The 12341-nt window shown below is 39.9% G+C and overlaps 1 protein-coding gene across 2 annotated transcripts in view; it reads right to left on the bottom strand.

The window, feature by feature from the left end:
• LOC108106561 (rap guanine nucleotide exchange factor 4) overlaps positions 1–11049 on the bottom strand; it is a 39317-nt gene extending 28268 nt beyond the window's left edge. For both annotated transcript variants that reach the window (XM_017213726.2, XM_017213729.2), the window contains exons 1-4: positions 10731–11049; positions 8922–9435; positions 3780–3922; positions 3607–3701 (exon numbers count right to left, since the gene is read on the bottom strand). In XM_017213726.2, coding sequence (XP_017069215.1) covers positions 3607–3701; positions 3780–3922; positions 8922–8956 — 273 coding nt within the window. In that variant the 5' untranslated portion in view covers positions 8957–9435; positions 10731–11049. The remainder of the gene's footprint in view (positions 1–3606; positions 3702–3779; positions 3923–8921; positions 9436–10730) is intronic.
• Between the last annotated feature and the right edge of the window lie 1292 nt (positions 11050–12341).

Raw genomic sequence — 12341 nt, 5'->3', positions numbered from 1 at the left:
CAATTATTTATCGGATACCCAACAATGGAGCTGCTTTCTCCAGTCTCGGGTCGCTTAGATCAAATGGCTTACAACACCTACGAAGTGCTTGAACTTGAATATCGATGCTAGTCGGATCGCCTGGGTGGCCCTGGCCCCGAAACTGGTCTGGAGGAAGCCCCCGACACCTGCACCTAATGATGTATAATTACATGTGGGTTAAGTTTCAGTTTCGAAGCATTTTCATTAGTTTTATGGCTTTTCTGGCAGGGATGGCCTGCCCGGGCGTTCCGGCCATAATTATATAATCATTTTAATTGGATCCGGCAATGTTTGCGACTGAGACCGCGGCAGCGTCGTCGTCGTCGTCGTCATCGCCGTCGACACATAACAAAGATTAATCGTGCTCATGTCGGCGGGTCAGGAGGCAAGAAATCGAGCTAGACGAGCTCAAGTACAAGCCATCTTGCAGATACTTTCCTACTTTGTTACTTTGCTACATGCACCCCCAGCAAGGTCGAGTGGGTGGGGTTCAGTTTCCCGAATGCAGATTCCATTGCAGAATTACATTCAATTATAACGGAGCCCTGCAGGTGGGACGCCCACGCTTGACTTTGCCTCGAAGAGCCCGTCTCTTAGGTTTTCAAGTCTCCCAAGACATTTATGAATTAGCTGCAATTTGTATCTGCTTCAGCTGTTTTTGCTACTTGAGACCGCCTGCTCGCATTTCATTAGTCCCAAATTGGCTTAATCACGTGATCGCAGAAACGGAAGGGGGATCTGCCGGTAGACCCCGGGCCAAAAAGGGGAAATCCAAACATCTCAAAACGGAACTCGCACCAAATGGCAGCCGGCGAAGTCTCACATTCTCACATAAATTTCCAGCACTCCGGTGTGCGAGTATCTTTCAGAAGCGGTTCTTCTATTTTTGATGAGCACCTCTCGCATCTCGCATCATTCCAAATTAATTGCGGGGCTATTGATAGGTCTCTTCTTTGTTTAAGGGACTGACTCTCGCTGCTCAGCAGATAAATATATATATATATAATATATTTATCCGGCTGTGGAAATTGGGCTTTGCGTGTCGCACGCCACGTTCACGTTCATCCACGAAAATTCATAACACTCGCCGGGAAACGAAGTGTCAAAAACAGTTTCATAGGCCCAAAACATTGTGAGTTCTCTTGAATAATGTATTATGGTATAATTGCGGAGGGTAGCCCAACAGCCAAAACCATTTCGGGTTTTTCCCCAAACTCAATCAGCTGGAAAAAATATGCAAAGGCAAATGAAGGCAGCGGGAAAATCGGGTCAGCAAAGATGTCAACAGGAACCAATCGCTTTGATAAACCGGAGCAAAAGATAAGCTATCCGTGCAAAGGGGAATACATTGAATATTGATTGCTGATAAAATGCCATTTAGTTTTCACTTCCTTATTGTTGATTAAAGGAAGTCTAGGGAAACTAAGTAAGATAATAATAATAAGATAGATAGTAAGATAGTATGAAACATAAGTACAGAACCTTTTACCTACACTAGCAGATGTATTTCTTAGATTTATCTTTTGAACTATTTAATGAAACAAATAATAAAGTTCATCTCTTTAACATACCTGGATAAAATTATCTATATATTATAAAAACTCAAAAATGATTTCTACAAAAGATTAAGAGCTCATATGGACAACCTATATGTTAGATTTGATAAAAATTATTGAAAAACTGAGTCCGCTTTCCTCATAAGAAAGAGTATTAGCATTTTTGATAGCTTTAAGTAACTATAGATACGTGTCACTAAATCAGCGAAATAAAACAGAGAATTCTTCTTAATAAAAAATAATGGATTTTAACCAAAATTAAAGTGTAAAACAGTTGTGATTATCTTAAACCAAGAGCATTAAACATACGTACCGACTTTGTCGGTCTACCAAAGAAACTTATAAATTCGCGATTATTAAGACATAAATATTTGAAAAGCTTTCCAATACTAAAAAAGTAATAAAAAGTACTAAAAAGGACTAAAAGTACTAAGATAAAAAATAAGATTTCCAATATTTCATTTTATTTATTAAATTTAGTTTCTAACAAGTACTAAAAAGTACTAAAAGTACTAAAACAACTAAACGGGCTAACTGTACTAAAAGTACTGAAAAGTACAAAAAGGTACTAAAAAGTACTAAAAGTACTAAAACAAAAAATTAGATTTCCAATATTTCATTTTACTTATTAAATGTAGTCTCTAACAAGCACTAAAAAGTACTAAAAAAGGCACTTAAAGTACTTAAAAAGTACTAAAACAATTAAACGGACTAAAAAGTACTAAAAAGTACAAAAAGTACTGAAAAGTACTAAACAAGTACTAAAAGTGCTAAAATACTTTAAAAAGTACTAAATAGTACTGAAAAGTTCTAAAAGTACTAATTACTGAAAGAAGAAGGTTGCTTAATCTTTTCTTGATAAATCTAATTAAAGCAACCTATAACCTAGTGAATAAATTCCAAAAAATCTTTAAAAAGTATCTTTTAACTTTTCAAAGGACCTTAATTTTAGGTGGCTTTAGAATGGTCGGAGGACTATCATCCTGTGATTCCAAATATGCTAAAAATGTAAAGAAAAATCCAGCACACGAGTAAAGGAGAAACTAAAAATTGTGAGAGAAAAAAGAGAATTTGTAAGGAGAAACCCTGAATTGGCCACCTGCACGGGCAGAGTTAGAGCAAAGCGAGAAACGACAAGGTTTCGAATGATTCTTTCTCATAATTAAATCATGTGCATTAAAGGAATCCTTGGATAGCGATACCAAAGAGGGATTGCACAACATTCCTTCCACACTTGGAACACTTGGACCACTTGCCACCAGGCCCGCCATTGCAATTTCCATAGCCACACACTCGACAGGCCACAGTGACCATATTAGTAAGTTGAGGTCAGGCATGCTGCCACTGTCATGCCCCACTTAACCATAAATACTCGAATTTCCATTGCTGCCACTCGTGCACGGAGTGTGGCATGAGGAGCCTCAGAACCCATCAGATCCTCAGAGGCAATTCGGGCCATTTCAATTAGCAGACACCTCTCTGAACAGGCCCCGCAAAATGAACTCGGCCATGTCGGAATACACGAGTACATATGTAGTCGCTGGAATATGTATGTATATTGGTACATATGTAGTTGTACATTCGGAACATTGGGCTGGAAAAAAACTGCTGGCCAATATCCTGGCGGAAATTAATGTTGCTGTGGCAAGCACAATGCCAGAAAGAGGGCAAAAAATGGAACGGAAAAAAATGAATGCCACAAACCGATATGATTCGCCGGGAGGGTGGAAAGGCGCGGAGGGATGCCCGTCCTTTCTCCGTTGTCAGCAGTTCCTTTTTCCTGCTGCTCACATCGAAGGATAAAGAGGGGGCTTAGACCGCAGCCAGGCATGCACCCCCCTGCTTATCCCCTCAAACCGAAATCCCCGGAATATTGAACGTGCACCGCGCATCGGATATGCAACACGACGGGTATGCCGTATAATCGCTATCAATTATATTGCTCAGCACGGGCATAGCTGCGCACTCCGGGGCTGTGACAGTGTGCCATCGCCTCGTCGCCTTTCTGTCGCTGTAAACAAGGACTTACCTTGCCATCGGCATCGGCATGGGCATGATATCGGACCTCCAGCGACCCGCCAAGCACTGCATACCAGAAGCGGCCCTGCTCTCCGGCACGAAAAACTGCGGGGTATGGGAAAATGTACGAGGTTTTTGTTAGCCACCTTCGCTGCATATAAAAACCACTCATCCAACACTCACGAGTCACTCCCTTCTCCAGGTCCTCGTAGAATCCGCACATGGCCAACTGCTGGAGGGCAGATCCGGGAAGGCGACACAGCGGCTCCACGCGACGCAAGCGGCATGAAATCAGCTCCACATCACGCAAGTTTCGGTCGCAAGGACTGAAAATGTAATGGTTTTATTAACGGTTAGTATGGAGTGGCATTCTATTAGGATAAGCTACTTTTTGAGTAGATATATTCCATAAGTGTTATCTGTATGTAATGCTTAGTTGGTTTTAGTAGTTCCTTTGTGTTTAAATTATCGAATATAAAAAAGTAAAGTAAGGTACGAGTAAGTAAGTTTAATAAAAGCAGCGAATTTTAAGTTATCTTAAGGCTGTAAGCTCAGCAAATGCAGATAAAAAGTAAAAGAAAGAGAGCTTCTTTTACTCAAACTGCTTAAAAACTGTCATAAAACAAGAGTAATATATTTATGTATAATAAAAACTCATATTAGTTAAATTTTGTATAATTATAATGAAAGTTTTAACACATCTAAGCTGCTTGTCTATGCAGGAAGTTCGTTCTGCTAATAGAAATACTCATCGTCATTTCTTTTTAATAAAACGCAAAATCACTTAAAGCTAACTTTAAGCAATAATTAGATGTTGCTTTATTATTAAGACAAGTTATGCTTTCGTCAGCGGGATTACATTTTCAAAGACTAGTATCTAGTCTAGATACCTTTACATACTTGAAAAGTTTGCAATTTAAATGAAAATAAAAAGTCTATGCACCGAAGGAAAGATTTAACATGCGTTGAAGATGTCATCTTCGAGAATTTTATGTCTTTCACTGGAAAAACAAGCGCCCTTGCATAGAAAACGTTGTATTGCACATTCACTGTTTTCTTTACATTTAGTATTTCCACTAAATAAAATCAACGCTAAGCATATCAGTTTACTTCTCTTTTATATTCAACCTTAAATGAAACAAGAAACTTTCGAAAACTCCTACCCAATCAGGTTAAGTGAGTTTGAGATATTTTAGGATTTTTCTAGGTTATTAAGTTAATGTTAAAACCCTAAAAAACAATTATGAAAATGAATAAATAATTCTTAAAAACAGTTGTCAACGTTTGAACAAATTAATTCTTTAACTTTCTAAAAATTGTACATCGTGGGATAATTTAATTCGTGTAAACCCCTATTTAAAAATCAGAAACAGTTCCCCCCTATTCCCAAGTAATAGTCTTTAAAATTGCCAAATATATCAATTATTCGTCTCACTAATAAACATTAAAAGTATTTTAAATTGACAAGAATAAAAATAAAACAAGTCCTTGGTTAATTATTTCAAAGCATTAAGAAATACCACGCTGAGTTCCAAGCCAGCCAAAACAATAGACAGCAATAAAGCCAAAGGGAACTCAGAAAGGAATACAACGAGTATTTTGCATTTATAATTTACTGACTGAATGCAAAGCACTGCACTTGGATTTGTTCTATTTCGGTACCCGGACAAGGCCATAACCGAACAAAGGAGAGAAGACGGAAAGCAAAGGAAAGTATTAGTTCAACAATAAACTCAAATTAAAAATTCCAGTGTCATTTGTGCATGGTTGTGCCGGCATTAAATATGCAAATTCTGTTTTTTATGTCTGGCCTGTCGGTGGGCGAGTCAATTGAAAAATGAATAAATAAATATAAGAGTTTCCGGGCAAGAATCTGCAGGAAACGGAAGCCAGCCCAAGGAAAATGAGAAGGGGGAATAAGGGGGGGACCAGAAGAGCAGAAAAATCTAACTTAATTAGTTGATGAAAAAGTTTCTCCGTAAGATCTAATAAGCACTCTGGAAAGTATTTTTAAGTCAGTTTTCTAATAATAATATTTAGTTAGTTTTTTATTATATTTGCTTAATCTGAAAGTTCTTTAAAATTGACTAAGTTTCGAATAGTTATGCAGGTTTTTATAGAGCTTTCATTTCTCTAAGAATAAAAACAACTTTTCTGTCTTTAAGTCAGGGTTTTTCGAAACCATTTTGTTGCCACGTTACCGAAAGTTTTAGATTTTATTTAGGCGAACGCCCGCCCACAATAAATCCTTCAGGACCGCCCACATAAAACACTCCTCGCTGGGCTTCCGCCTAATTAAAAATTCCATAAAATTGTAAGAGAATGGACGAGGCCAGGCGGGGTCCAGAAGGGATCAAGGGAAGAGGTGAACAGCTCCAGCCAGCAGACAAAGGCCGCTTGCAAATCAGAAATAAAACACAAGTTGGCCTTCGCCGGGGCATCATCTGCATTGAGGGCTACTTTTGCAGCGAGACGTCTACTTTTTGGCGCAGCCGTTGAGCAACTTTCAGCTGGCTGCTGAAGGTGAACGGCTGTCTTGCCAGGCTCATACATAATTCATTCGCCAGTAGAAGCGGCAATTTCGGGAAACCGAGGAGCGCCAGCCAGGGGATGATGCCGCCCCGGCGCCGCCAACTGTTTCTGGGTTTGTCGTTAACCAAACAGTCAGGTCCTAAGTGCTTTCGTGGGGAATGATGGGTCAAAGGGGATCCAACGGGGGTCCAAGGGGGTTCCAATGGGGATCCAAAGAGCCGGAAGCGCGTTGGGGCGCATCCTAGGCAGCCAGCCAACCCGTGGCTCGTTGTTTATTATAATGGTTTTTGCGGTTTTTAGGCACACGCCCGAAAGTTTAGTTTTGGAATTTTGTAATTGCCGTGTTGGCGATTCGTCAGCCTTAAAGTTGCAGGAGAGGAATCGCTGGCATACATTAAAGCTGCTATCAGCGGCACACGTGGCGTATGATAAGTATCCTGGCGGTGGCACTTGTGGGTAAGAACAGTCCTTCGCCGGGAAGCCATCAATATCAATTGCTGTCTGGCTTTGCCACTTTTCGCTTTACGAACTGCGATTACCTTGCCTTTGCCAAGGACTCGCAGGATTCATTGGCTCTTCGTTGGTATGCACCGACTGTATAACTTGTCCTTGTCCTCCAGGTGTGCTTAAGCCCAGATCGCTCTCGATAAGCCGAATCACCAGCCAACGATTCCTGCCGTGTGTCTTGCCCTTCAGGCTGTGCCATTAATTCTCCGCAAATTAAATCATTTATTTTCTTAGGTTTTACCGAGTGCGAGGCCATTTGTATTAAACGCAGAGTGACTTGCCACTTGGCAGAGGGCCTGGGCCATTAGGAGAGTTGCTAAAGTAATCTGAGCAGCAGCTTTGATTATTATTTTAGTTTTCCCTGTAGCCTGCATCCTGCAGACCTGCATACTAGCAGGAACAGGACTCTTTGAGCGGGGCAAACAAAAGGGGCAGCGAATGGCAAATATTTGCCCCAGGCACAAGGCAAACAGTTTGCTTTAAGCCTTTGCCACTTGACCTTTCTTTTTTGCCGGTGCCTCGCGCAGTCACATGAGTGCCCGCTGACCCCTGACCCTTGTATGTGAGGGAGAAACGTTTAAGCGTTGACAGAGCATGAAATTTGAAGAGATTGCCCGTGATTGATGGTGTGAGGGCGGACCAGCTTCACGCCTCTTTCGAATGGATACCAGCAATGAAATATAAGGCCACTCCGCAATAATAGAATGTGCCGCAGAACAGAGCAGTCGTTGGCTAATGGTGGCACTCGTCAAGTGATTCTGCCGGCTAAAATCGAGCAAATTGCATCAAGTGGCTCATTGTGAACGACCATTTACGCTTGAACAAATTGATTTGGACACACAGAGATAGCAATGGTGATTTATTGTTTAATTTCTCTTGATGTTTAGCTCTTTTCAATTTTAAGTTCTAAGGCTCCTTACCTGATTACTTAACTTAACTTAAACTAAAACTCAACTCTCACTCTACTCAAAAGCATTTGTGTTTGTGTTTTCTTTTATTTCTTCTTTTTCTGAAAAAGAGTATTAAAACTTTAGGGGGAAATCCAACCGCACAAATTGCTGGCTATGTGGCACAGAAACCGCAACAACCAGAGAGACAGATAGATATGTAAATGATTTGGCTGCCTAAATCTCTTTCGATCTGGAATTATAGCTTTTACAAGGCGATAGGCGCGGTAAACAAAATTTGCATTTTTCTGAGTATTTATATGAATAATGTTTAAAGTTTTCTTTGTGCTTTTCTTTAAACTTAAGAATTTTCATAGATAATGTTAGTTATCTTTTCTTAGTAGACACCTAACTTTTGTGAGTTAGAAATATCAGTTTTTAAATGGCATATTTAAGATTAAGCTTGACAAGGCTATGAAACTTTATGACCTCAATCTTAAATCAACTGAAAACATTAAAATCCTTTTTTACCCAAAATCCGAATCGAGAATATTTAATTTAATACTATCACAACATTAAATCCTAGTCTCCCGCTTGATATGATGGATGGACAATAATTGAAAAATATAATTTTATTTTAATGGCAATCCCAATAAGTCATAATCATGAGTAGTTTTCCGCTTGTCAATGAGCCTGTTTCGATGAAAGAGTAATGAATAACAATTAAAAGTTTTTAATGTCGTCATTAAATATATTCCTGTCATATATTTCAGAGTGCACTTTTATACTTTTATTAATTTTTGGCCTGCCATTCAAGCCTGATGATATAATTGTTTGGCCAATGGCGGCTCAGTGAGTCACATGGAATTGGTATTGAGATTTAATAAAGCGAATAATTCGTGGCAAGGCGTGTCCACAATATATGGATTCGCCTTTTGGCAGGCCAGCAATGATGGAGGAAGATCGAGTGGGACCCAGATGTTGGTTCTTGACAAATGAATGTGAAGCATGACGGTAACATTTTAAAATGTTTCGTTTCTTGTTCTTGTTTTGTTTGTACTCCACGTCGGGCTTTTCATTTAGTGTACATGTGTGTGTGTGTGTGTGTGTGTACGTGTCTTCTCTGGGAAAACAAGAGGAAAGCAGCTTGTGCACTCAACTTGAAAATGTTTCAGAAAATTTAAGAAAATGTGCAGCATTTGAGGAAGAATTCAATTTGCTTTAGAGGAACTTTTTGTTCCAGCCAAGAACTTATTATTTAAATTGCCAAAAAGTTTCTCATTTGAATCAGAGCTAAGTCAGGTAATTATTCTGCTGATTTTATGGAAGATTTAATTAAAGTGCTTGCCATAACTTAGTAAGAACTTAAAAAACATCTAAAACAGCGAATTTTACTCACCGTTTGTCCATTGCAGTTATCCATTCCATTGCCATGTTGACTTTTTTTAATTAAATTTCCTTTGCGCGATTAGTTTTTGTCGTTTTTAAAAATTAATATAAATTATGAAAAGCACATTCCACAAACACCGAACGAAAATGTTGCCCGGGCACGCCGCAACTTTGAACAGAAAAACATAAATCGAAGCGGAAGGCGGTCGAAAGTTCTGCAAATTAATGCCGCATTGCGGGCCGGGAAAGTGAAATCAAAATACCGGAAAATGGCGGCCTCTCGCAGTCGTCACCTCAATCCGCGATGTTGCCTCCAATTTGCGATTCCCTTTGAACATTACATGCCAACGTTTGTGGACTACTTGCAGATGACTTAACCCAGCATCGCACTCGAAATCCGCTTTCGAGAGAGCAACGGAGTTTGGGCCAAAGGGTAAGCGAAAGTAACTTGTTGATTAAGCGAAAGTTCCGAGATAGATTTTAATTCGAGTTTCCGTTGGCTGACGCTGGGGGAATCCTTGCAGCTGCAAAGTTAAATTGGGCAAATGTGAGACAGAGTTTTGCACACTCTAAATTTACTACAAAGTAAGTGTAAGCTGGCCTTGGGCTAGCAAATGGAATCTAATATAATTTATATAAAATGCCAACAGCAGATGTAAAAGTTTTCTTCTTTTATATATTTTTTTTTCCAGCTACAAACTAATGTGGATTGCTATTGTTGGACTGGCCAAAAAGGGTTTTTCCAACTGCTGACAGCTGCCCAGAAGGCCCAAATGCAGGGCGGTGTGTGTGCTGTGTGTTTGGGCTTGTGTGTGTGGGTATCTGTGTCCCCGCAACAAAAGCAAATGTTATGAATAAGCTTTGATGCGAGAATCTATGGAATAAGAGGGATTGTTTTTGTTAAGGGGAGAAACAAGCTACCCAACCCACCAACTGTCGGTTACTAATCTAACAATAGTTTTTCAGATAACAATAGATTACTCCACACACGGCGTATACTTAATGCGCTGTCAATGGGCATGCTGATTTCCCAGAATATCAAAATCCAGATCGTATGGCATGCAAAAGTACGATCTCCCCTTTGAATAGCCCTAATGGCTTGGATTCATAACCATACTCTCTGCTGTTTACTCATTCGCTGCACTATCTATATCTCTATATCCATATAATGGCTGCGTATTTCACTTCTGCGTCAATGCGTCAAACCATAATTTATGGCAGTCCGTCAGAAGTGCAGTGTTCTTCATCAGCGAATTGTGAGTGCAGGAAGAAGAACGCTACACTCATGTTGACTCAAAGAGAAGACACCGCGAAGAGTCATCAGTTTACATATGAATAATTAAGTATACGCCACCATGGCCAGCAAAGGCGCCGCAATGTATGCCACGTTTTCTGACGTGTCACTCGCTAGCTGGCTGCACGTAAATGGCAACAAAAGCCCCAAAGGGAGATAAGGCCGATATTGTCGATATTCTGCGTGGGCCGATACGATAAGAGTCCACTATCGAGCGTGTTCCGCAAATGGCCATCGTGACCATAGAGGAGCAAATTCTCCTGCCAGCCAAGTGCAATTAGTATCCGGAATGAAGGAGGTGCCCATCAACGTTTCAAGTTTTCAAATCGTTCAGGAAACAGATGTTTCATGTAATTTCCACTTTAGGGGTTTCAAACTTAGTTTTTAATTAAGCAACCGACCGAAAGCAAAACTTTGAGCCACAATAAATGTGATTTAACTTTCGACTGGAGTCGTTGTTAAGGGGAAAACTTGGCCATTTAGCTTGGTCATTGTGTGAGAAATCTAAATGAATCAACTACTTACGCATCCTCTGAGTGGAGAACGAGATCAGAAGATGCAACTATGTTAGGCACCAGAAGCCGAGCATAGTTTGATAAACTAAAAACTTGATCTTTTTAAGTCGAAATAACTCAAGTCCCAAATTCAAGTTCACAGCGAGAACAAAAATACTAATGAAAAATTCACCGTTTTAATATTAAACCGACACTAATCACTGAACTTAAACCAATATTTAAAACCAACTTTTTCAAAAAGGTTTTCAAGCACTTGGTATATACAGTTTCTGAGTAAACATCTCAGTTAGAAACTTCCGCTGGAGCGCTGGCGCGTCCGATTCGTTTGGTAGTCGCGTCGCAACTGTTTGGCCGATTTCCGACTTGCCACTTCCGAGCGAGCTTCTCTTCACCACGCTCCTGTCCACGCTCCTGCGCCTCACAGGTGAGTTTCCCGGAGGAGATTTGGGGGCTGTGGTGGGTTCTGTTCATGTTTCTGGCCGTCTTGCTGGGCGGACTGTTGAAATTACTCATTGCCAATGACTGCAGTGTTGACGGCTGCGGTGCGGTATTTTTGGCCTTGTTGTTTTGCCTTCTTAGCCCCATCCTTTCATTCACATATTTTTTGGCGGGTTTTTTAGCAACAAGTTTGGCAAATCCTTAGCACAGTGGTTGCAAAAGGGTTAAAAGGTAGTTAAAAGTAAGTTTGGTTATCTATCACCAAAGGGCTGATGTTTTTGGTTTATAGTAAAGAAAAGTTATAAAAAGAGGTAATTATTATTATTATAAATTACATTTAAGATATACAATAGTATTTGTTGATGTTTTTAACCGGTAAGTTGGGTTTAACTTGTGAGTCTTCTTGGAAAGCTTTTCCTAAAGATGCAAGTTAAAGGGTGCAGAAAAAGCTTACTTGTACAATTCGTTTCTTGCTAAATTACATTAAATTACATCAAATTGTTAAAATGTGTTTCCAAATTCTATTTCAGCCGCCATCCTAACGCTTAAGGACAGTCAAACCTATTATTATGTACCCCTGCAGGCATTACAATAACTGAACAAGGAGAGATGTCCTCTCAATAATATTGATTAAATAAATCCCATAAAACCAAACATGGCAATGTTTCTTGTCATAAGAAAACGAATCGAACTTTAAATGAAAAGAATATTTTCTCTTTTCGTATTATATTTACTTTTCTGAAGATTTAATTTAAAAAATTACTATACTTACTCCAACTAGCATGTTTCGGCAACATTTGTTGCCAGCTCTCTCTCTCTCTCCGTTGCTCTTTATCTTTGGAGCAACAAACTGTTGAGCGTTATTTTGGTGAGTCGTCGCATTAGGCCAGCACTTCAACAGGCAACTGTCCGTCTACCCGTCCGTTGGACGTACAACCCACAACCGCCCCTTCTGGCCAGTGCTCCATCATACACTTGCCTGAAATTGCACATAAAATGGATTCGCAATGCGAAACAATCAACATGTCAATTAAATAATGCACCCCGCCAACGGACTTGAAACTACTGGTGGAACAGAGGTAGAGGATTGCGTGGACATGGACACTCGGACTTTTGGACATTTGGACACATGCTGACGGTTTGTCACAACCAGCAAATGAATCAAATGAAATTCACTCGTGTG

Source organism: Drosophila eugracilis, unplaced genomic scaffold (genome assembly GCF_018153835.1).
Source record: "Drosophila eugracilis isolate 14026-0451.02 unplaced genomic scaffold, ASM1815383v1 contig_1765, whole genome shotgun sequence".
NCBI lineage: Eukaryota > Metazoa > Arthropoda > Insecta > Diptera > Drosophilidae > Drosophila > Drosophila eugracilis.
The sequence above is the reverse complement of the archived record's forward strand: the minus strand, read 5'-3'. Positions and strand labels throughout refer to the sequence as shown.